The 26,276-nt window shown below is 43.7% G+C and overlaps 1 protein-coding gene across 1 annotated transcript in view; it reads right to left on the bottom strand.

Annotated features, from left to right (window-relative positions):
- Positions 1 to 26,276, bottom strand: part of DOCK2 (dedicator of cytokinesis 2) — a 418,871-nt gene that overhangs the window by 368,560 nt on the left and 24,035 nt on the right. The window contains exons 4-10 of the mRNA XM_028163781.2: positions 18,108 to 18,148; positions 16,973 to 17,028; positions 16,383 to 16,479; positions 13,688 to 13,836; positions 8,204 to 8,339; positions 5,658 to 5,812; positions 1,579 to 1,660 (exon numbers count right to left, since the gene is read on the bottom strand). Of these exons, the coding sequence (XP_028019582.2) occupies positions 1,579 to 1,660; positions 5,658 to 5,812; positions 8,204 to 8,339; positions 13,688 to 13,836; positions 16,383 to 16,479; positions 16,973 to 17,028; positions 18,108 to 18,148 (716 nt within the window). The remainder of the gene's footprint in view (positions 1 to 1,578; positions 1,661 to 5,657; positions 5,813 to 8,203; positions 8,340 to 13,687; positions 13,837 to 16,382; positions 16,480 to 16,972; positions 17,029 to 18,107; positions 18,149 to 26,276) is intronic.

The following is a 26,276-nucleotide window of genomic DNA, read 5'->3' as shown; positions in this document are numbered from 1 at the left end:
GCCTTCTGAGATCTCTCTTGTTTATTTATTCATTTAATTATTTTCTGAATTCCCCCCATCACACCCTGAGGGCAGGAGCCTATCAGCTTACTCACTGCTGTATCCCCAGATACAGCACACAGCTTACACACAGTAGGTGCTCATTGGGTAGCTCTTGAATCAGTAAAAGAAGCTAGAGCACCATGACATTCCTCGTCCTGAAATGAAGATTCCCATCATTTCAAAAGAAGGAAGTGTCAACCCATTAAGCCAGTCAACCAAGGCTCTCAAGTTCGTTTGCTGTGTGAAGAAGAGGTGGTGGCACAGGCAGAATTCCACAAAGGCAGGATCACATTCTCATTATTATTGAGCGACACAAATTTACTGATGACCTTTCCTGCACGTTTACATCATGAATTGGTTCTCTGCAAAAGGAACCACTGATTGATTCCCTGTCCCTCTCCCTCTTGTGAAACATCTGTCTCTTGGTTTAATCAGGAAGCCCCGTGGGACTCTCCTATTTATCAAGAAAATAAATAGGCTCCTCCTTCTAACTAATAATAGACAAATGGCATTGAGGCACATTTATATATGCCAAGAAAACTTTGTCTAAGCAATTAGGATCTATGATCTTATTCCATGCCTCTAGCCCATTTTTCAGGAAATAACAAACAAAATAAATCAGCTGCGCTCCAATCTAATTGTAACATAACATAAGACATAGAACTTAATGGCCTGTAACTGGAAAATTATTGTGGAGCAAGGTAGGTTAATCCAGCATGTCGGTCACTCTGTAATGCCCAAACCCCTCCCTCGCTCCTCCTCTGTAATCTCCCTTGCTAACACAGGTGACACAGTGAAAAATCTCATAAATGCTCTTCTCCCCAGAGACGCTTGCAGAAAACACCAATATCCTTAGATATCTTAAGATCATACTCTGAACACAACTCGGTGAAAACAGGAGAAGAGAGGGGTTTCTGCTGGAAATGATAACTCTTATCTCCTTCTTTCCACTGTTTCTCCTTTCTAGAACTAAAAAGCCAGTTCACTCTCAGAAATAAATCATCCAAATAGCAATTGATTTCAACATTTCTCTGTTATGTCTTGCCTGGTGAGTATTGGTATTTAGAAGGATGATCCCAGGGAATCGTAAGATCTTTAGTCATCTATGACTTAATTATGTTCAGAATGTCTAATTTACCAAGGCAGTCAATGTTCTAGGAAGGCCTTTTTTAATCTGATGTATTTTGGAAAGGTTTTTAGACGGCCTGAACCAAAGTCAGGAACTCAAGTTAACCATGAATTAACCAGAAAATCAGAGTAGCTGCTGTTACCTAGTTCACCTAGACATTATTGCTGGAAGAGGTTTGTGCTTGTTTACACAGTGCTCTGCATTGTGTACACATGAGTGAGAAAGACAGGGAGCGAGGAAGAGAGAGCAAGGAGGAGATCCATCTTCCCAATAGCTTCCTTTTACAAAAAGCCCAGAACACAGCTCTGCACCAAGGCCACGCTCCCTCCTAACCACCTGACCAGCCCCCTCTCCAAGATCATGTCCGTGAGTACGGGATGTGGTACAAGAGGACAGTGCACACCTACCGTGAAGACCACTTTCAGGTTGTTGAGCATCTCGATCTCCTTTGGGAAGCCCCTGCTGCCCCATCGCACCAGGTAGTTCTCACTGTGGGAAGAGGGGTGGCAACCCATTACTGCTAGGGGTCTCAGTATTCATAAGGTAAAAATATTCACCGAGCCTCTGCTATGCGCCCAGCACCCCGCTGGCAACTGGGGACATGGGAGTGTCTGAGACAGGCTCTCCCCATCTGTCCCTCCCTCCAGGAGATCACAGTCCCGTCAGGGAGACAGACGTTAGACAAGCAGGGGTAAGGAATTACTAACATTTGGTATTCACAACCTCTTTCCCTCCCCCATCTAGTAAGCAAATTCTAACCCAGCTATCTAATATTTTTTGAAGAGCAGCAGCATTCTCCGTAGAGGTGATAAAGAGTGGCAGGAGTGAGAGGGAAAGGATTTTTGTATGTTTTGCTGGGCATTAAGAATGTATCTGTCCTTCCCACCCTATTCCCCTTTCAAGATTGAGTGAAGATTTGAATTATTTTAAATTATCCATTAGATGTCGGACCGTTTCCTTGAAGGAATGTCACACTGTGATGGACCATAGAGGGCCTTAGCCATTATCTGAGATACACTTAAGTAATGATTTAAATGCAGTCGTGGCAACTATTCATACGCAATCATGCTACAAAGAAAAAGTTCAGGGTGTTGTGAGAATGTGTATCAGAAGAACCATGCCTAGCCTGGGTGGTTAGGGAAGTCTTTGCTGAGGATGTGACATGTAAATAAAGTTGGTCAGGAAAAAGAGAGTGGGAAAGGGAAATGTTTCAGGCAAAGCAAACATGCGTGCAAAGGCCCTGAGACAGGACGGAGCTTGATGCACCTAAAAAACAGATCCAAGGGGAAAGCGGTAAGAGAAAAATTAGAAAGATAGGCCAGCCCATGTAGGCTTTATAGGCCATTCAGGGATTTTGACTTGCTCCTGATAGTAATGAGAACCCACTGACAGGTTTTATGAAGGGCAGTCACACAGTTCTGACATCTGATCATTTATCAATACACATCTTCTAGCAATCATACACACAACCCTGTGTGGTTCATACTAGTCAGTCTAGCTGCATCGGCAAGATCAGGAAATCTAGCACTTCTTTAACTTAGGAGAAGCTTGGTATAGTTTGCTGAGTTGAGTCATTCAGTTTTCCACGCCATCCAGGAGCATATCGTTGGTTCTAAATAAATGCCCGTTATCTTGAATTAGGATACAAACAAAATAAAACTCAAAAACCAAGTCAGCCCAAAAAAGGCATAATAAGAGAATTCAGCAGAGTTAAAGGGAATTGCCTTCTTTCTAGAGGTTTGTTCTCTCTGATGCCTTGTTCTTTTCTCTCCACTCACCCCTAGAAGACTATGAAGAGCAGTCTGAGCAAGGCTCAAGGGGGAAATAGAACTTACAACAAAAAGAACACAGTCCCAGATTAACCAATGGTTAAAATTTAATCAAGTTAAATGTACTTTTTTTTTTTAGTAAGATCTAAAATTTTTAGTGGAATTTTCAGCAGTATAACCAGGAAGCCTCCAAGGTTTCATCCCCCCCCAAAATTTTTAAAATTATTTTCCATTGGTTATTTCTGGACTGTCATAGTGAAATACCTGGGTATCTCCCAGGACCTTTAATCACATGTAGCATGTCCAGTAGAGAACTAGCCTGCTAGGTCTAAACACTAGGCACCAGCAATTTTCTTCTAGGGGAAATAGAATCATAAATCAGAAAAGCAATTTAGAGGGCTGAGCTGGCCCCATCCATCTTTGCCCAGGAAGACCTGGGTGGTAAATCTGAAGGCCTACCTGGCACCAAGACAGGTAAGACCTCTTCCACGTGACACCCTCCTCAGGGGAAGAGGGAGAACCATTCCAACTCTTTCTTGAGCTCCTTTTGGAAATTAGCCTTGCCACTGGCCTGATGCCTGAACTGCTGCTTTTTTGTACTACCAAAATTTACCTTAAGTTTCCCAAACCAAATCTCTGCAGGCATCCATTGGAATCGGACCATTGTTCATTGCAATATTGAAAGGTTGGTCCCAGCCAAATTCTCCCCAGCTCACATCTGGGCCACACTGAGGATGCCCTAACTTGCCTGTGGCTCACTGTATGCACACCCTGGCTAGGGGAGGCAGGAATGGAGAAATTTGGTTTCTTAGGGAAAGAACAGCTACCCAGAGTCAGACTGACTTGGGGAGTGCTTCCAAGTTCCCCTGCCCCTTTCCTGTATCATGCCTCTTCTCTTCTTTCTTTGTTTTCTACTCTTTTTTTTCTTTATTCTTTATTCTTTGGGCGGGGGAGGGGGGGTTCTGCCGCTTTGTCCCCTCCTCCTCAGCCCTCACTCTCCGAGGGCTTCCCTGTGTCTCTGGCACTCCCAGAGGCATCATGCAGGCATGCCCCATCGAGCGCATCATTCGGTGCGGCACATCGGGGAACAGAGCTGCCACCTCACTGATCCATTGCCTCCCTCCACAGAGCTGGTTCAGGCCATCCATCACTTAGATGAGCCAGCAGGCCAGGCACCCTTGTCAGTTCAGCCATGAGGAATCCTTGTGTTTTCTGAGAGGCAGGGAGTGCTTTCGGGATCTTTGTCACAGGTGCCTTGGGAGCAGCTGACAGGGAACAGCAAGGGGCCTACGACACGCAGACCATCTCAAAGTGGGTTCTAAGGGAGCAGGAACACTTGTGCACAGTGTCTGCTGAGGCCTAGCCAGATGAGCTGGGCTGATTCTTTAAATTAGGGATTTAAGTTTGCTATAAAGAATAGCTTCCCACCGTAACAGTGCTAAGACCCCGGTGAGAACCACTGAGGATGTTTGATACAACTCTTTCCTTGGTGACAGACTAAACTGGAAACTAGCTTATCTTTGGAGTCAGATGGACTTGGGTAGACAGCTCAGCTCTGCCATTTATAAATATATGTGACTTTGAGCAAGTCACCTGACCTCTCTGAGCCTCATTTTCTCACCCAAATCACATGGAGTAATGATGATTATGTGAGATCATATACAGACCTCAGTTCCGTCTTCTTAGATGGATAGCCCCTCTATGTTTCATAAATGTCTCCAAGAGAGCCATTATTTTCTAAAGCGAATTTTATAATTCAGTAGGAACTGTATGTCATCTCCTTTAATCATCAACACAACCAAGGTAAGAAGATATCATTTTCTCCACAGAAGCAGAAGGATCATGCCCCAGCCCCACTGTACTGCATTAACTGGGATCTCAAATACAGGACCACGTGTTGGCTCAGAACCCCACTGGAGGGGACAGGCAGAGGTCACCTGGGAGGAAGGATGGACTGAGCCACAAGCAGACGCCAGGGCTGGCAGTGGGGGCCAGAAGTACATCAAAGTTTTTCCTCTGGAGATTCCCAAACGTGTTTTCCCTTCTTCAAGCTGAGGTACCTGGAAGTTCCCTTACTTTTTTCATTTCCAAGAACAATTAATTAAGGTAGTAACAATGATAACCACTGCCACTTGGAGCACCATGTGCCAGGCCCTGTGCTTCCTGTGCTTTTTCTTATTAAAGTCTAAAAGAAATGACCCCGTGAGGTTGACACTTACATTTTGCAAATGGGAAACTCAGGCTTAAGAAAGATTAACAACGTGCCCAAGGTTAAGAAAGAGTAAATGGTGGGGTCACGATGTGAACCCACGCAGATTCCAGAGCCCACACTCTTAAGCCTGCTACTGCCATTGAGGACAGGGCGTTTTCACCGTTCATTTCTTAACTCTCCTTTTAAAATAGGTATTTTTATTCTATTCAGTGCTACCTGTCTGAATCTTGTTATTTCTGGTTGTCTTCCAGGAATCAAAAAACTGTTTACAAAACCCGACGGTGTAACCATAACCCTACTCTGGGAAAAAAAAAAGTGGTGTACGTAACATTTCCACCTGACTCCCACACCCTAAAAGAAGAAGTTATTTCCACATTCTCAGCTAGACTGTTTCTCTACTGGGTGGGAATTTCTCCACAAGTGATGGTGGAAGGAAAAGGCACTCTGAGCTCTGCCAACTCCAACCTCCCAAATACAGAGAAGTTAGGCAATGTTGAACACTTACCTTATGACCATTTGCTTGTTGGGGTCATAGAGGGACATGAAGAGCTCAGCATCTTCCCCAATTCTGCACACGAAGTTTCTCACAAAGACATAGAGGCTGTGGGTAGGGGATGAGGAGATCCGGGAATACATTCCATAATCAGGCTGATCTTTTGACTGAGAGGTGGAAGGAAAAGGGAGGAAAATGGAGAAAATTAGCCCAGCACCACTTAGGACAACAGCAAGATGGCCCTGAATATTAAGAATCATGTAAGTTTCAAGACTAAAGATTTCAGCATTATATCCAGGCCTTCCACCAAAAGCTCCTGTTGTCTGAGCCAAGTCACTTTGACTCTCTTGGCCTTGATCTTGGGAAATACCACAAATGACCCAGACTTCCACATAAAGTTTAGTGTCATAAAAAGCACAAACTATAAAAGAAAAAAAATGCTTAAACAGACTTTATCAAAACTAAAAATTTTGCTTTTTGAAAGACACATTTAAGAAAATGAAAGGCCAGGTACACACCGGGAGAAAATTTATTTGCAAAACATGTATCTGATAAAGAATTTGTATCCAGAATATACAAAGAATTCTCACAACTCAATGACAAGAAAATCAACCCAATGAAAGTGGGCAAGGTATCTGAACAAACACTTCACAAAAAAACGATACAAATGGTAAAGGCCAGTAAGCACATGAAGAGATGCTCAAAATCACTAGTCATTCAGGGACATTCAAAACAACAGTGAGATACCACTACACAACCACTAGAATGGCTAAAGTTAAAAGACTGACAATATCAAGTGCTAACAAGAATGTAGAGGAACTGGCACTCCCATAGATTGTTGATGGGAATGCAAAATTGTACAGGCCTTTTGGGAAATAGTATGTCAGTACCTGAAAAAGTTAAATATGTTCTTATCATATGCTCCAACGATTATTATCCAGAAAGAATAAAATCATATGCCCACACAAAGATTTATATGAAAATGTTCATAGTGTTATTAGTTATAATAGCCCTGAATTAGAAATAACCCACATATTCAACAACTGATCAATGATATATACCATTGGCAACTGGTCAATGGTATAGCAACTCAGCAATGAAAAGGAAAAAACATTAATACATACAACAACACGAACTTCAAAAACAGCATGCTGAGTAAAAGAAGTCAAACACAAAAACCATATGGGACTTCCCTGGTGGCGCAGCAGTTAAGAATCCGCCTGCCAATGCAGGGGATGCAGGTTCAAGCCCTGGTCCGGGAATAACCCACATGCCACAGAGCAACTAAGCCCATGTGCCACAACTACTGAGCCCACGTGCCACAACTACTGAAGCCCACGCACCTAGAGCCCGTGCTCCACAACAAGAGAAGCCACCGCAATGAGAAGCCCACGCACCACATCAAAGAATAGCCCCCACTCGCCAGAAATAGAGAAAGCCCACACGCGGCAACGAAGACCCAACGCAGCCAAAAATAAAAAATATATATAAAATAAATAAATAAATTTATAAAAAAAGACACATGATTCCATTTATATTAAATTCTAGAAAAGACAAAATACAGTCACAAAAGGGGCTGCCTGGGGCTTGGGACTGGGGAAGGGGGTTGACTGCAAAGGAACTCAAAGAAACTTTTAGGATCATGGAGCTATTCTATACCTTGATTGCAGTAGAGCCTGCCCAACACTATGTATTAATAAGATCCATTAGACTGTTTATTTTAAATGAATTAATTTTATTGTATGAAAATTTTATCTCAGTAGAGCTAAAGATAAAGTTGCTTTCGAATAATACACAGTGGATAAAATAAATACTTTTTAAAAATATAAATCAGATTATGTTAACCTTTAAAGATTATGTTTCCTTGGAATCTTTTATTGGCTTCTTACCACAGTTGGAATAATATTTTAGCTCTTTCCCGTGACCCTTAGGTCCTGTGAGAACTGGCTCCTGCTACCTACCTCTCCAAAGCATTGCCTTCACTCTTCCACTGTTCATTATGGCCCATCCACACTGACCTTTCTACTCCTTGAACATTCAGAACTCAGTCCTACCTCGGGGCCTTTGCACTTGCTGATCCCCCTGCATTGAACATCTTGTCCCCAGATCTCCCCAGGCCTGCTGCCTTCACATTATACAAGTGTCATCTCAGATGTCCCTCCTGGGAGAGGCCTTTCCTGATGGTACCTTTTAAAACAGCTCCTGATTCACTCTGATTCACATAACCCTAATTGATGGCTTTTTAGAAATTTATCGCCATCTGGAATTATTTTACTTATTTACTTTTTTAACATTTCTTCTTTTTTCCTCTCTGGAATATAAAAGCTCCGTGAGAATAGGAAACTTGCCTGGCATTAAACCACCTGGGGGTTGGTTGTGGAATGAATCAAGATCCAAGTACAAAAACACAATAAAATGCATGTGGTTACTCATCATCTCAGGTCGTAGGACAGATGTCCCTTTGAATAATATACAGTCTGGTTAATTAGCTTATTATTTTAAGCTTATGATGTGCTAAAGCCTGCTTCACTTGGCCAAGCCTAGTTCACAAAGCTCACCATCTCTTCCTTGATACGCTCTGTGATTTTATCAGTTGCTTCTTCGTGTGCATGGAACAAGCTGATGACGCTGGTATTATCAGGGTCCAAGATATTTCCATCTTCATCTCTGACAATCAGATCAAGCTCAAGGATTCTGAAAAGCAAAAATGTGAGATGATAAATCAAGGGAGGCTGAAGCCTGTAGAACGTTGGTGAGAAGTTTCTGCCAGAAAGTTCACCTGATTTCTGAGGATCATAGGCTCCCATAGCACAGCTCTATACAGACAGCCTTGCACACAGCTGTGAGTCACACTGATGTCGCTCAGCCTTTCTGGGAGGTACTGTGGTAGTGTGTATTAAGAAAATTTTAATGCGTATTTCCTGTGATACTGAACTTAGAAAAACAACCACACTTGAACAAGGATGTGTGTTGCATCAGCAAAGTGTTGAAAAAAACTAAAATGTCGGTCAAAGGGGGAATGGGTAAATAAACTGTCATCTGTAATGGAATTCTATGTAGTCGGGTTTTAAAAATATGATATAGTTTTGATATGTTTAATGATATGTATTAGTGAAGAAAAAAATCAAGCATGGAAAGATGCATACAGTGTGTTTTAAGTAAAAAACAAGCAAACAAAGAAACCAAGGCAGGTATGTTACCTGGGTGCATGTACAGAGAGAAAGGTATGGACAAAATGCACCAAACTACCAACATGCGTGCCTGTCAGGAGAGGCAGGGCACTGGGACTAGGAGGGGTGGAGGGGTCAAGGGAGAAGTTTGCCTTATCTCTACTTGTTTAATGTTTATATAATATAACATAATATAGTATGATATATAATACATATGCAGAGAAGGTATTCATGTACCACTTAACTCAATGATACCTTGAAAATAGTTGTTGGGGGAGAAATCTCAGATATATCCATTGCTACCCACAGTTTGCTCTTTAGCTCTGTGACTTCCAGGTCACAAGATTTTCCCTGTTTGGTATTGATTTGTTTCAACTGCATCTGCCATTCTGATTGGCATCAATACTAGCAACAGCAAAATACTCACACAGCACTTGCGATAAGCTGTACCTTAAATTCTTCACACATATAAAGGCATTTAACTCTTCTAACAACGCTGTGAGGGAAGTAATATTAATACCTGCATTTTACAGATGAAGAAAAGACTGAGGATAATTTACTCCAGGTCACATAGCTAGTAAAAAGTAATATGGCATCCTAGTCTGCACTCTTGACCTTTATGGTATACTTTCAAGATAGGAGGCTCTTAGAGGCAGCATGGGGTTGGCGGACGGGGGTTATGTTTGCACAGGTCCTAACCTGAAGCTGCTTTTGCACCTGATGTTGACGTGGAGGACCTCAGTTGTCCATACAAAGAGGGGAGGGGGCGGTGGGCTGATGGAGACTCTGAGAGGAACAACGGTGGTCCTGCTTAGGCACCACTACCACCAAGCACCAGACAGGGTCAGGGCAGCAAGGACAGATGGAGGAGACTACGTTTTCATCTCTCATTTGACAATTGGATTGAGAGGCACATCTCTCATGTCATCCAAATGCAAACAGAAGGGAGCCAAAGTCCACCCATTGGTCCACATTCATTAGGAAATTAACTTCCAACTAGATATGACTCATAATGTTGCACAGCCATGCTGCTGAATGGGCGACGCTAAGGGGGAATAAATGCATTCAACTAATGCTGAGCGGAGGCTCTCACGACCCGAGAAAAGACGGAGCATAGCCAATACGTAATTTAATGCTGAGATCTCCCTAGCTCCTTTCTCTTCGAAATTTATCAGAGTGGATTCCGTTCTAAAATGTATGAATAAAACATTCTCCCGGGTCCAGCTGTCTTGGGATTTGAAGGAATCGTTTGAGGATTCCTCACTCCTTGGATACCAAAGAGCTTGTGCATTACCAGTTTCATTTGAAACTTGGAAGCTTTAGTAGACAAGGGGCAGGACTGATGGGATTCCCATGACCCACGATCAGGAGAGGCTTCTTCCCAATAGGACAGCAAACCATTCATTTTGGAGAACTGAGCATTCTGACAGTTTCTCCTTAGGAGGTAGCCCCACTGCTCTCTCTGTTCAAGAAAGTGATAAAATGAACCCAAGACGAGGGCAGGGGAGAAGGTCCTCACTGTATGCCTTTTTCAAAAAACTAAAAAATTTTAAGGTGAAGAAAACAGAAACGGCTTTTTCTGCGGCTCCCCACCGCTCTCCGGACAAATCCGAACTTCTCCACCTGGCACTCAGGCCCTCGAGACCCCAGCCCCTGTCTACCTTCCTCTCCATATTCATGCTCATCTCTCAGCTCCTCTCAGCTTCTCTCTCTTTCTCTAAAGTTCTTCACCTAATAATTCCTGCCAGTCTTGTGTGATGCAGGGCAGGTGTCACCCCCTGCCCTGTCTCCTCCCACCCTCTTGTGCATGCTTCCTCCTCTCATGAAATGCATGACTTCTTACTCAACTGTCTGTTTACTTCTCTTTCTCTTACTAACCCTCATAGTCCTCAGGAGGCAGTAGAACGCAGTGGTTAAGTGCTTGAACTCTGGAGCCAAGCTACCTGGTTCAAATTCCAGTGCATCTTGGGCAAAATGACCTAATCAGCCTGTGAGCCTCCATTTCCTCATCTAAGAAATAGGGATGATAACAGTACCTGCCTCACAGAGTCGTCGTGAGACTTAACCGAGTTAATGCATGGGAAGTGCTTAAAACTGTACCTGGCAGACAGTAAGCACTCAGAAAGCTATTATTTGTTCTCTTTGCTTGCCTTTTGTTGTTGTTGTTGCATAGAGAGGCTGTATTTTGTAAATGTCTGTGTCCTGAGGGCCTCTCGGGTGCTCGAAAAAAGTTTGATGGCTGAAGGAAGGAATGGAATTTCTGGGGGAAGAAATAGGCTGATTCTGACCAGTCCTCCAAGACTCAGAGTCCTGCTTCCCTGACTCTCACAGCCTGAGGTTGATGGTCCTCATGCTGTTCCTGACACTCTGACCTGAAATCTGGCCTTCTGGTTTTCAGGAAGCTGCCTATCCCATATCAGAGCTCTGAGCCCCCGAGACACCAGGCCTATATTAATTTAAGGTGCCCAAATCTCTCTCACTTCCAGCTGAAGTCGTCAGGGAAGCGAGGCAAGAAACAAGGGGCCCCTTAGCTCAGGGCCTCGGTCTCCGAAGATGTCTCTCACTTCCCCAAAGGCAACTGACTGAAACTGAAAGCACAGTGCTGACCCAGGCGATGCTGTAGAGGGAGGCTGATTTAGGGAGGACCCTCTTTCTCCTTTCACCACCATTCACCTACTGCATGCAGATCCTATGCCCAGTACATAGAAATGAATCTGCCTTAGAGGAGCTCCCAACACAGCATGGGAGACAGGCCAGTAAGGAGGTAATTACTGGTCAGGGTGCTAAGGGCCTGCAAGAGTGCCTAACCCAGCCAGGGGTGGTGGGGGAAAATCAGGGAAGGCTTCCTAAGAGTGGTGACCATTTTTTCCACCCTTGGTCCTTATTGTCAGAAGCCCCCATGAGGAAACATCTGAAGGTTACAGATGCCATTACTGCAAAGCAGCAAAACACCCTCAATTCCCATGTCCCAGCTGTGACCATGTTCAGCTAAAGATATCACTGTACCAATGGCGGCAACAGCTGCAGAGCAAACCCTTCCTGTCACTTTGGGAAGATGAGCATGATAAGCAGATTTGGACTCGCCTGCCAGCTGCCAGCAGGGGAACCAGCAGAGGGACCGTGCTCCTGGGATGGGAAGCAGCCATAAGTTGGACCCATTGGCTTTCCTCTTTGGATCATCTTCCTAGTGCGTGTGACAAAGGCAAGGAAGCCTGGCGGCTAGGAAAATTTCTTTTTTTATTCCCACTGAATAGGTTCTTTCCACTTCCCCCTCAGGCCCTATGTTCCAGGCTTCTGACCCACTTTGCAGTCTTCTGAACATGCTATGTTTTCTCATGCACTCCCAGCCTCCCTTTTTTAAAAAACCTACTTAACACTTCTTTATCTTTCAAAATTTAGCTCTGGTCACCTCCTCCAGGAAGCCTTCCTTGACTTCCTTCTCCAAATTGAATTAAGAATGCTCTTGCCTCCTAAGCCATCAAAGTTACCACAATACATAGCAACAGTTTACTTGTAGCTCACTCTTAACTGGACTGTGGTCCCTTAGTGTACAGGAACTTTTATTTCTGTGGCCTCAAAAAACCTAGCAGGAAATCAGGCCAATCATAAGTGCTCAATACATGTTTGTTGTTGGGATGAATAAACAAATAAGTAGGATGTCTGGAGAGCATTCACATAATCAGGAGGGGGGAGGGCCTTTACAGTTCTCAAACATTATCCAACTAGTATAATGGTGAGGCCCAGGGGCTCTAGAGCCAGATTGCCTGGTCTAAATTCTGGTTCTGCCATTTATTAGCTATGTGACTTTGGACCTGTTAGTTAACCTCTTTAAGAGCCTCAGCTTCTTCATCTGAAAAAATGAGGATACTAAAACTGCATGCCTCATACAGTTGTTATAAGAACTAAATAAGAGGGGCTTCCCTGCTGGTGCAGTGGTTAAAAATCCACCTGCCAATGCAGGGGACACGGGTTCGAGCGCTGGTCCAGGAAGACCCCACATGCCGCGGAGCAACTAAGCCCGTGCACCACAACGACTGAGCCGGCGCTCAAGAGCCCGCGAGTCACAGCTACTGAGACCCGCGCGCCTGGAGCCTGCGCTCCACAACAGGAGAAGCCACCACAATGAGAAGCCGGCACACCGCAACAAACCACAACTAGAGAAAGCCACGCACAGCAACAAAGACCCAACACAGCCAAAAAATAAATAAAATTTAAAAATTAAAAAAAAAAAAAGAATTAAATAAGACAATGGATATGAAACATAAAGCTAAAGACTGGTGCCTAATAAGCTTGGATTAGGCGTTAGTGTTAGTTATAATGTTATTATCATTACTATTATTATTAGTGCATTGTCCTGCCTCAAAAAATTGTTTCACACTCTCCTTAACTTCACAGCATTCAAACTAACCAATTTCTGCTTCTTTCCCTTTGAGGAAATGCTTTTGTAACTGTGCGTATGAGTTAGCTGATGGCGTGTGGCTTAGATTAATGTAGGATGGGGAAGGGACACTAAGTCTCACATTGGGATTTAAGAGAGAGCTTTGTAAATGCAGGAATAAAATGACAACTAAGCCGAAAGTGAACCAGCATGACTGTGCTCCCCAGCCCCTTGGAAGGAGGTTAAATGAGTGTCCTAAATCTCTAGCCCGCTAATAACCACTGCATAAGCAAGCCTCTCTCCGCCTGCATGTCCCTGGGTCCCACGAGGGTGATAGCAAAGGCACACAAGCACGGTCGTTGCTAACAGCCTTCTCCCAGATAGAAAGTGGCAAACTCGCATCTAAAAATGAAACCTAGCTTCTCACAGGGAGAAAGGGAAGAAGTGGGGTGGGTGGGGAAAGAACACATCTTTTTGGAGGAGAGAGAGGTTACTTGTTGCCGTAGTCAATTCTGGACGTGACTTTCTGCTTCAGCTCCTTCAGCTCGTCCTTGGGCAAAGTTCCCGAGAGGAGCTGTGACCGCCAGTCCATCAGGTCATACATCATGGACTGCACCTGGAGGAAGCGCTCCTTTCTGCTGGCCTAGGAGCAAGAACGGGAAACACTCGCAGCCACCCGCACCCAAGGTCCCGGGCCTCCATCTGGCAAACCGGGCCAAAGCCAAGCATGCACGTTCAGGGGCCATGGCTCGAGTGCCTCTCCTGGCCCCTACCCAGCTGTGAAGGGATTGGGTGGTGGTCTGAGTCACTGACACGTTTCCTCCCCCAGGGCCACAGGGGTTTCTCAAAAGCAAAAGTAATAATCCCAATCACTTCCTGGTTTAAAAAAAGAGGGGTTATTTCTGACTCTTATCCAAAAAGTTACACGTTGAGTAGGAATGCCATGAACATCTGCTGCAATGCAGGTCTCAGAGGCCAGGCCCTTTAAGGGCTGAGAACCAGGGCCACTGCTCTGGTGCAAAAAGCCTGTTTCTAAGGCAGTGTTCCCTCAAGTGTAACATGCGCACAACCCAAGGGACATGAGATGGTTTTTGGTGGTACAAAGACACATATTAGGGACCCATATGGTGATTCTCCTCTAGTCTCTTCCCATCCTTCTGTTTAAGGGCAAGAGAAAGTTGCAGTTTCATGGCAATATGTCTTTAACCCCTCTCTCACATTTGTTAATTTCTTTTTTTAACAAAAAGAGAGAGAAGTTCTTTGGCTCCGAGCTTTTGACAGGTACTACTTGATGACATTGTTCTGTTTTCATGTATTTATTTGAATAATGTTTTAATTGTGCCAAGTGCTTTTGGCTGTGCATTTGGGAAGCACGTGTGAAGTGATAAAAGTATATGTACCTATTGGGTCTTTGTTCCCAGTTTCTGGCACAGAGCTCCCAAAACGTTTGGAATTTCCTAAGTGATAGATGTGTCTTTTCTTATTCACAGCGAGCCCCTTTTGACCAGACCTGAGTCTGTGCTAATGAGATGAGTCCTAGAGAGCTTCAAGGATGGGGGCTGGCTGTCAGAGGAACCAACCATGTGGTTAGAGGGTTGGAAGTTTCAGCTCCAACCCCCAACCTCCAGGGAGGTTAGAAGGGTTGGAACTTGATTCAATCATTCAATCATGCCTATGTAATGAAATGCGGATAAAAACTCTTGAACAACGAGGTTCAAGTAGCTTCCCAGAAGGTAAACATATTGATGTGCTGGGAGGGTGGCATGCCTTCCCTGGGGAAGGCATGGAAACTCTGTGCCCATCGCTACCCCAGTACCTTCCTCTGTGTCTCTCTTCCATTGGCTGTTCCTGAGTTGTATCCTTTATAATAAAACTGTAAGAGTAGTACTTTCCTGAGTACTTTCCTGAGTTTTGTGAGTTGTTCTAAGGACACACGGAACCTGAGGTGAGGTTGGAGGGGTGTTGTGGGAGTCCCCGAATTTGTACCAAGTTGGACAGAAGTGTGGGCAGCCTGGGACCTGGGACTTGCAACTGGCATCTGAAGAGAGGGCAGTCGTGTAGAACTGAGCCCTTAAACTCTGGGGAGTCAGTGTTACAACTGAATTGAATTGAATTATAGGGCATCCAGTTGGTGTTGGAGAGTTGGAGAATTGTTGGAATGACACAGCATGTTGTAAAGTTCCTTATGTAAGTCATTTAAGTTTACTAAAAAGGGAGACAACTTAGGTTTTAAGTAAATACTTCACGGGTGGTATGCAGATATGGTAAGAATCATGAAACTGGAGGTTTTAGGATCACTTTACTAGGGTAAAGGGCATGATAGACTTGCAATTCAAAGGTTTCTTAAGGAAAAGGCCAAGCTTCCACGGTGCCTGTGTATGTGATGTGTAGAAGGGGTGGTAGAAATAAATAATAAATCACTTTAGCCTCAAGTCTGCTGTTTGCCCCCTAAACTGTCCTAACAACCTTTGGGAAACTTATAGAATGGTAACTGAATATGCCCATTACCATATATTATGAAATAGCCACATGGGAGTCAACACTTATGACCATAAAATGTGACTCTACAAACAGAACGTGTGCACCAGCAGGTGTACACGATGCTGTAACAAATATGCAGTAAGCCTTGGTTGACCTTTTCACTCTCAGTTTAATGGTTTTCTTAGCTGCTCACTTTCATTAGGAGTTTTAGACACATCAAAGGAGGATTTTCAATTAGATTTACTTCAATACAGGGAAAACTCGTATAAAACACGCTCTTTGTTTTTCCAGGGTCAAAGCTCCCTCATAGATCTGAGGACAAAAGTCATTAGTTAATTAATATATGAGAACAGTATTTCTCAACGTGTTATCGGCAGACCACCAAATCAAAATCTCTAAGTTTATTAAAATGCAGAGCCCCATTGAAGGAAGCTGTATTTTTAATAGCTCTCAAGGTGATTCTTAAGCATACTCAAGTTTGATGACTTTTTCAGTAGTTTAAGAAAAACAGAAGGATCACACCAGATGCCCATTCACTATGGCTCTGTCACTAGCTCGCTATATGGCTTTGAGAAAGTCACCTAACCTCTCTGGGCCTTGATAGCCTCATACTGTTTGCTATACTATGTCAAGGCTAAATTCCATATGTGAACCAAGCCAAAAACTGCAAGAAGCTTCCATCCCAGGGAGCAGGGTTTTGAGTCTCACCACGTAGAGCTGTTTCCAGATGCTGCCCCATTCCCAAAGTGTCGTTGTCACTTCTTGTGCCAGAGGAATTTCTGCAGGAATAATGTTCTCGATATTTCTATTTAAGGTGGGAGAGAAAATGGTGTGAAATTGAGACCCAGGTGCTAAGAAGATAAAATGTTGGCAAATTTGCATTAAGCTGCAGCTGGTGAGAGGGGCCTTCCTGGCAGGAGACTAAACCGCCTCTAATATCTACACCAATTACATTATGCAGATGCAAGGGACTTCCTTTTTAATGTCCTCCTTCATTGGGTGGGCCCTCCAAGCTCATTATTCAGGAGTAATCTACCTTAATTCAGTTCAAAGGCAGCTGCCAGTGAAAAGTTTGATTCTCCAAATTTACTAATACTCCCTCAGAATCAGATGTGAACACGAATCAGTTTGCATTAGATCTCCCATCCAGTGAGGGAAAGGAGATAAATAAACACAGCACAAAGAAGACGGATCGGCTGAGCATCCTTCACATCTGCCAAGTCAGGTTTTCAAAGTCGACAGGACAGTGACATCCATGAGCCACTGGAGGGTCAAGTGCGGGGAAGGATGGCAAATACCTTTTTTTCTCCACTGTCACTTCTTTGATGTGGATAAAGGATTTAGGAAAAATGCCCTGTTGGGGATAAGATAAGACAAGGTGAGATAGCATGATTTGTCCCTACAGAAAAAAACTGACCCCAGGTCTTCATGATTTTTCCAAAAGCTGCTAGCTGGTAAAACCCTCAAACTTTACAGGAATAATCCCAGTGCAAGAGAACAAGTGGTAGGTGCCAAATCTACTCTTTTAGGTCTGGTTCCTCTCCAGTTCTTCAACAGTTGTTCAGGATCCCACAGTAGCCCTAGATCCCAAAGGATGCTCCAGCCCCATGGCGGACACTCACCCTATCAGATGGGCAAGGCTGGAGTGCCTGAAAGACTCACTCTAAGGGAGAAGAGCGCTCTGCCTCTCCCCTCTCCTGCCCGGGACAGCAGCCACCCTTCACAGTCAGGAAAGGTCAGGTCCTGAGGCAACAGTGTCCCTGGTTGCATATGGGTTGCTTTGATTTGAGATCTCTTTCTCTCTGGATTTATTTTATTGTTCATGATGGAGGAAGGAAGAAGCATCTATTATTTCCTTGCTCTATAAGCTTAGCTCCGTTAAGAGAAGTTGATCAATTACTTGGAAATTCCTTCATAAATTCAGCCAGCATGTACACTGGGGACATCCGGTCACTGGGCTAGACACCGTGAGATGTAGGGAGACGAGAAAAGCAGGCACTTGCTCCCATGGAGATGGCGGTGTGCTGTGGGGCTGGGGCAGGGGAACTCCCTGAGGGCGGAGACTGGACCTGTCCCTTCTGAGTCATGTTGCACACATAGGTGAGGAAGTGATGAATGCCCCAAGCAACACTAAAGAAAGGCAGTAGGAGATAAATTTCAAATAAAAAATGCACGATTCCATGGGACTCGAAAAATCATATGTGACTGGCATATTAGGAAAAGTTTCAGGGAGAAGAGAGCTCTGGAGGTTGACCTTAAAGAATGAGTGAAAGGGGAAGGCACTGAGGCACAGCGGGGAAATCACAGGACACAAGGAGGGAGGAACGGAATCAGTCTGCAGAGGAGCAACAGTGGGAGATGAGTGCCCAGGGGGCTGGCAGGGTCATGTACAGACATCCAATATTGTCCCAAATAAAAACAAATTGACCTCACCTGCAACATTTTGTGCTTTACAAGGTATCCCCGATACCAGTCTGCAAAGAGAAAACAAAGAAACAGGTTTTTCATCTATTCGTACAAGTTCCTTGGTGGGTTTTGTTGTTGCTGTTTGTTTTTCACTGGCAAAGAAACTACTGCGAAGTGCTTTAGACCTTAGGTACAGATCAAAGCCCTAGGATTCAACAGTCTCTTGAATTAGTTGCCAGCATCTCCAAAAAGCATCCACAAATACAGGGATTGCCCATAAAAATGCAAATTTCATCCTTCTTTTGAAGAAAACAGGAGGCCCAGAGATGGTGGCCAGTACTCCCACATGGTTGCAGTTGGCTAGTGGTGAGAAGCAGCTGGGCCCATCAGACACAGCAGGCGCCTCCAACTCACCAGCCTCTACCCAGCCCCCCAGTTACTTCCATTAACTGCCTGGGTCCTTCCTGTGTTCATATGCATGTTTTCAACCTCCGCCTTAGGGACACAGAAAGGCTGAGAATGTCAGAGGGAGTTTGGCAAACATCCTAAAATAATGGCCGCAGTTCTAACAGCAGCAAATTGTGTCTAAAATGTGATTTGCAGAAGTTAGCCATTACAAAACAGACAAGTTCAGGGATGGGTAAAAGGACAGGAATTTTAAGAGATTCTTCCCTTTTGCAGGAATATCAAAAATGACTCAATTAACAGAAATCCAAATTATACACAGTCCTCGGACAAAATGAGCCTCAGCATAGCAAGTATTGATGACTATAATGAGCCTACTGGCCTTTGAAATGATTCAAGCACAGCCAAGTAGTGGCATTTGTCATCTCTGTAAATAAAAAGCGTCTGTCGGGAACCTCATTAGCAAACCCTCATTACTGGGCTGACAGATTGTTGTCGAAATATGTTCTCAACAGACATACGTGCAAGCTCCAAAACAAACAACTTAAAATGCAAAGTCACCCCTCCCAGTCATGAGCCAGCTTGAGGGTCAGGTCATAAAGAAAGTTCTAAAGCAACAGGGGCCCAAAGTGGTTCCTATTTTGAAAGATAGAAAGGTAGAGGAAGGAGAGAAGGAGAAAAGGAAGGAGAGAGAAAGGAAGGAATGGAGGCTGGAGAGAAAGAATCTCAGGTTTGGAATAAAAAACCGTTCTAAGCACTCTTCATATATGAAGCCTTTTAATCTTCATAACAACCACATGAGGTGGGAAATTCAATTATCCCATTTTACAGAAGAGTGGCCCACCTGAGGCACAGAGAAGTTGAGTAACTTGACCACAGTTACACAGCTAGTAAGTGACAATGCCAGGATCTGAACGTAAACAGCCATCATACTGTGCTTCCTGTCTAATGGAAGAAGGAGCATGGTATTTGCCTAATATTTCCATCCTCCCAACATCTGAATCCCCAAAACTACAACCCCACTAAGTACTTCCAGTGGTGGAAAACTTTCTACTTCATGAAGAATCACATTCTATTTTCACACTCCTCTAATAATTTTCCCTATAACTATCGGTAATAATTAACTGTGAACAATAATGCTTATATTACATTAACAATAGTGCTTGCTGTGTGCCAGGAACTCTGGTAAAGTTTTTTGTTTTGTTTTTTTCAAATTATAAATTAATCTTCACAATGATTCTATAAAGTAAGTACTATTATTGCCTCAATTCTGCAAATGAAAATAGAGAGGCACAGAGAGATTAAGCAACTTGCTCATGGTCACACAGCTAGTGAGTAATGCAGTTAAGACCTAAATCCCAGCATCTGACTCTGGAGGTGACACTCTAGTACTGCAGTAGAACAACCTCCTTTATTTGCAGTTCTTTCCCATTCAACCAACAAGATATAAGAGCATCTCTGTAACATTACTAGCTACCATTAATTGATCGCTTAATGCACACAAAGCTGTATGCTAAGTGTTGTACATGTATTCTCTCATTTAGTGCTCATATCCATACTGTGAGCTAAGTAATATTCCCATTCTGTAGATGAAGAAATTGAGATTCAAGTCAGTTGAGGTATGCCAGGGTTCAAGGGCAAGTCTGTGTGGCTTCAAAGCCAGCCCTCGAAGCTGTTCCCCCACATTGTCCCCCATGCGATGAGCACAAATACAGATAACGTTCTCTTAAAGCACAGATACAGTTAAGGGTTTCTTGGTTGCAGTGACCTGAATCCACCTTATTGGCCAAGGCCACCAAAATCCACCAGATAGTAGGAAAACAACCAAGGGACCACCAGTCATGCCCACATCTGGCTCTCCACGACAGGGGCTCCATCAGGGACCCTTGCCTTCCAGTGACATTGCCCTCTCTCACCCTTGAGAATCAGTAACTTGCCACCCCTTGTCGGTATCCTGATTCGCAAAACTTCAACTCACTCCTGAGCAAGAAATCGACTGACGCTTACCGCCAGCATATATACATTCTGGCTCCCAGATTTAAGTTCAACAAACACTGACTGTGCACCTACTGCGTACATGACATTGGGCCAGGTGCTTTCAGAAATAAATCCCCAGTGATCCTCGATGAGACAGGCTTACCACCATCTCCACTTGCTGGATGATGATAAAGCATCCACTGCATCCGAGCTGTCCTTAGGACTTTTTCCGATATCCCCAACCCTGCTGAATCACTGACCTCTATGACCCCTGATGTCCACTCCCTAATCTGGTCACCGGTCAGTTATATCTGGCTGTACTCCAAGACCTGACTGGGCAGATAACAATAGTTGGCACACATAGCAAAATCCATGACAAGAGACGCCATGATCAAAACCAGGCTCAGGGTAACACAGCATTTACCACACCCCAGGACTTGTCCCCTGGCTTAATGCCCTTTCAGTTAAGTAATAGAAAGGGCTTCTTTTGTCTAACCCTATCCATGAAAACTTTATAAATAGAAAACTCACAAAGTGCATCCTGGGGAATATGAGGAAAGGGAATTTTTTTTACCATTCTTATGGAAAATGATAAACTCCAACTGTCCTCCTTTCCCACATTCCAAATATCAAAATGAAATGTACCTAAATTCTCTAATCACCCAGGAGTTGCGTGGGGAGGGGAAAAAGGAGGAGAGATTAAAAGCATCCCAGAACATCAAAAAAGAATCCACATCCTAGAAATCCAGTCCTCTCTCTGCCCTCTCCCGGCAGTGTGATCTTTGGTCATGTCACTTAAGCCTCAGTGTTTTCACCTGTCAAATGAGGAAAATAACAGCTACCATACACGGTTGTTGCACAAACTATTGTTTAAACAGAATTATGAAGGTGAACACATCTGGTAAAGGTACAAAACCTTAGACTGGAAGAAGACATACCAATTTCAGGATGAGTGTTACCTGAAGAATGGACAAAAAGACAAGAATGGAAGAGGAGAGGGGTAAACAGGGGATCTCAGTTGCACCTAAAATGTTTATTTCTTTAAAAAAAAATATGTATGAACTAAACAAGGAAAAATGTTAATATCTGTTTATTTGAGTGGTGTGTGCCTGGGTGTATTTCACTTTCCTGTTTGATTGAAATATCTAATAACATCAAGAAGAATATAACAGAAGCCAGTATCAGTCAGTGGTTAAGGGTATGAGCTCTGGAATCAAAGCCTGGATTTGAATGAAGATCTGCAACTTCTGCGTGATCTTAGACAAGTTAGTGCATTTCTCTAAGCCTTAGTTTCCTTATTTGTAAAATGTGAACAATAATAGTGCCCGTCTCATAGGCTTAAATTAGATAAGGAATTCAGAGTTTGTATGGTGTCTGGCATATGGTGTTAAAAAAATTAGTAAATACAATTATGTCATTTAAAAATCCATAATCATCATCATCATCATTAACCAGAGAAACTTAGGTGTATTTTCTATTTTATTTCCAGAACCTACAGATTTTGAATATTGTTTTTTGGATTTCTTGTGGGGTTTTTTTGGTGAAGTCATTTCAACATACTCCCATAACAACAAAGTAAATGAAACATTCTTCAAATTCAACATAATGGAAGTTTACTAACGTTTTAGCCTCACCCACAAACAAAAGGGAAGAAAACTTCACTTACCAACTCCCCACAATGAAACAGCCTTAACTTAAGAAAATGGAGTCCCTTTCACACCAACCTGTTTCTAGAGCAGATCTAAACAAAGGACCATCTCCCTGCAAAGTGGCACTTTAAAAAAATACCCTATTAAGTGCGCATAATGTCCCCCCCCCCAACCCCGCCGTGCCCTAAAAGCAAAGGACTCAGATGGGTCAAGATCACTCTCGGTGGAGTTGTCAGTAGAGAAGAGGCTGCATGGCTCTGGGTGTACCCCACTCAGCAAGTGGGAGATTCAGAACTCTTCATGCAGAGCTCTTTGCAGCTGAACCAAGGTTGAGGTGATTCACATGTGCCAGCTTAGAAGGAATTCCAGATATTTTTAAGTGAGAAGAACAAGTCTCAGAATGGTATGTACAGTATAGTCCCAGTTTTTAGAAAACAATGACAATAAAAGCTATGCCTTACCTTAAGGAGGTTAAACTGTGTCAGCTTCCTCCCTCATCCCTTCCCCTTGTTCCATTTTACTGGTAAATGAAATTCAAAAGCACCTTGGAAACCACTGTCTAGAAATCCCATTCTCTTTGCCACTAAGAGTGGGCCCCCATAACCCGGGCAAGTGTGTGTATCAGTAGACAGAATGGAACCTTCCCTGTTGTTCTGGAAAGGAAGAGTCAGGTAGCAAATAACTGAGAGTGGAGTAGACATTCCCTCTGACGGGCTCATAAGAAAGAGTCTAAGTAATGTGGGATACCCCCAAGGAACATCCCCTCACCACTGTCTAAGTAATCAGGAGATTGGAGTTGTCTTCAGAGGCAGCTGTTGTTGCCTTAGGAGTGCATGGTAGAGCTCTCTTACCCCCAGACAAAATCCAAGCGTGAAGGGTGCAGTCCCGAAGATTCACTCAGAGATATAGCGGGCATCTGGCATCTTGTTCCCCAGCTACATGGCTATTCGTGCAGGGGACTGGCTGATCTTTTGGCTTATTTGATCAGGAAGTCAAAGAATCAGAGAGAGAGCACCCCAAACTCCCCCTACCCCCAGGCTTGTTTAAGCTAGGAAAAGGGAAGCAGGAGAGGAGCATTAAACTGCATATGGAATTGAAGCCTTCTTTTGAGATGTTGTTAAATATCAGGAAAGATGTCAACCAAATATAACTGAAGGAAGTGATTGGGGAAAAATAACACTCCTTTTTCACATTTATTCCCCCATGAGGAGTTCTGACTACTTCATAAACACTTACATGTGTTTTCCACATCTAAAATCAGGAAGCAGAATGTTTATGCTGCCTCTGGGTAGGAGAGACAGTCTGAGAGATGTAATATGGACAAAGAAATAGGCATTAGGATGTCTATTAGGAAGGCTTAGCAATGGGCGCCCTTCTGAATTGTTTGAGTTTTTATCACAACAAAATATTACCTAAAAGGAAATACTAAAAACATTAGAGCTCTAGTGAAAGGAAATTCATTCATGCCTAAGGTTTCAGCTCAGATTTTTGTTTTCCCCATTCATCTGGCTGAGTAAGTTTAGTGCACAGGCAAAGAAGGGCTAGCCTCACCCACTCCAGGCAATCAGAGGGCCATCTTCTGTGTTCCCTGTGTGATATTGCTAAGATAGATACATACCTGTCAGTCTCAGTGTAGCTCTGTTTAATGGGGGGAAGACATGGAATTCAACACAGAGTACCTAGGAGCCAGGCATGATGCTAAACAGCTTCTCTACTTCTCTCATTTTATCCTCATAACACACCCAGAAGCAAGGTGATGATAATCCATTTTTGCAGGTGAGAAAACTGAGGCTTACTTCCCTAAGATCACTAAGCTAGCGGCTAAGTGGAGCAGAGAATAACTTTCTGATTCAAAAGCCCATGCTTGGGCTTCCCTGGTGGCGCAGTGGTTGAGAATCTGCCTGCTAATGCAGGGGACACGGGTTCGAGCCCTGGTCTGGGAAGATCCCACATGCCGCGGAGCGGCTGGGCCCGTGAGCCACAATTGCTGAGCCTGCGCGTCTGGAGCCTGTGCCCCGCGACGGGAGGGGCCGCGATAGAGAAAGGCCCGCGCACCGCGATGAAGGGCGGTCCCCGCACCGCGATGAAGAGTGGCCCCCGCTTGCCGCAACTGGAGAAAGCCCTCGCACGAACCGAAGACCCAACACAGCCAAAAATAAATAAATAAATAAATAAATAAATAAATAAGAAAATCCTTAAAAAAAAAAAAAAGCCCATGCTTTTTCTACTTCTTTTCTTTCTCTTTCTTCTTTCTTTCTTTTCTTCCTTCCTTCCTCCTTTCCTTCCTCCCTTCCTTCCTTCCTTCTTTTCTTTTCTTTTCGTGGAGGAGAGAGGAAATTTTAAAATTATTGAAAAATACAAAATAAAAATATTCACATTCCTACCACCTAGAATTAATCATTGCTGATTAATTAATATCTGGAGAAATGTGCTTTGAATCTTCAAGACTATATCTATTCTATTCCATTCCCCTCTCCACTTCTCAATTGTATTCCTTTTTTTTGCGGGGGGTGGGGTACATTTTGCAGTTTTCGAACAATGACGTTCTTTTTGGTAGTCGTAACTATCATGACTTTTTTTTAAATTTATTTATTTATTTTATTTATGGCTGTGTTGGGTCTTCGTTTCTGTGCGAAGGCTTTCTCTAGTTGCGGCAAGTGGGGGCCACTCTTCATCGCGGTGCGCGGGCCTCTCATTATCGTGGCCTCTCTTGTTGCGGAGCACAGGCTCCAGACACGCAGGCTCAGTAATTGTGGCTCACGGGCCTAGTTGCTCTGCGGCATGTGGGATCTTCCCAGACCAGGGCTTGAACCCGTGTCCCCTGCATTGGCAGGCAGATTCTCATCCACTGCGCCACCAGGGAAGCCCACTATCATGACTTTTAATACTAATTTTGACAAATCAATTCACTTGGACTCAATGCTCGCCAGTACTTCCTCTTATCACAGCTTTTCAATTCCTATATTTTAACATTTTGATTCATCTCTCAATTGGCTGGATTTTATTTTTTGAGTAGGTTTCTGCAAGACGGTGATATAAGCACACCTATATTTTTTCTATTATGTCATTTTGACTAATTTTTGACTAACACTGTGGTTTTCACTTTTTTATATCTGCAGAGGAACTGTTTTTCAACTGGAATCATAAGCAGAACTCCCCGCATGTAAAAAAGATAAGACCAGGCCTGATCTCAGAGCCCTTAGCCATCTAAGGCCCTCAGGGACTCTTAGGATCCTATAAATTCCAGTTTGAAAACTCTATATGGGTATCAGTGCATGCATGATAAATCCTAATAATTTTCATACCAATTCCTCAGATATCTAGAATCAGTCTAACAGACTTCCAAATGTATTTTCAAAGTATTCATGAACTGGCAATCACTTGCTAAATTAATATGTCCAGCTCTTTCCAGAAAAGTACTGTGGCTGCTTATTACAAGGATGCATTAAAATAAGACTGATAAAACAAAATTTAAAATGGGAAACCAGAACTAAAGAGCTTAGGAGCAAGGAGGATAATCCCCAAAACAAAGGTGACTTGAGTCAGCAAGTGCAGCCTTTTTGAAGGTCAGGCTATAGGCCAGGCAAAAGTAAAGAAAGGCTCTGATTACATGCAACCTATGTGGTCAGTTTCCTGCCCTGAAGCACTTTCTCCAGGGAAATTGCATGAAAAGAAGAAAAAAACACTCATCTGAATTTCAAAATGTAGGACACAGAAAACATTCTGAGGCTTTTTCACTGCCTTGGTAGGCATGGGGTGGAGAAAAGGGAGCAGTCTTAGGAGAGAGGAGAGAACAGCAACTGGCTCACTGTGTGAGCCTAGGCGAGTCATTTCTCTTCCCTGAGCCTTGCTCCTTCACCTGCAAATCTGAGGTCTCTGCCTGTTTCTCGGGATTAGCATCCAGTAGCACAAAAGTGACACTGAGGAGAGTTGTTTTGCTTGCTGTTTTTATTTTCAATCTTTGCCCTTGGTAGACACCTAGAGTTTGCTTATCTGCCATTGAGTAGAACTACATTTGTAAAGGGTAGAATTGCACTGTGGGAGGAGGGCAGGGTGTTTGGAATCAGATCCCTACCCCTCCCCCAGTCCCACTCACTCTGTGTGTAAAATAGGGCCAGACTGGGCACTATAGAGGCCTGGACACTGAAAAGTGCACGATGTCCAA

Source organism: Balaenoptera acutorostrata, chromosome 2 (genome assembly GCF_949987535.1).
Source record: "Balaenoptera acutorostrata chromosome 2, mBalAcu1.1, whole genome shotgun sequence".
Taxonomy (NCBI): domain Eukaryota; kingdom Metazoa; phylum Chordata; class Mammalia; order Artiodactyla; family Balaenopteridae; genus Balaenoptera; species Balaenoptera acutorostrata.
This window is presented reverse-complemented; position numbering and strand designations above follow the sequence as displayed.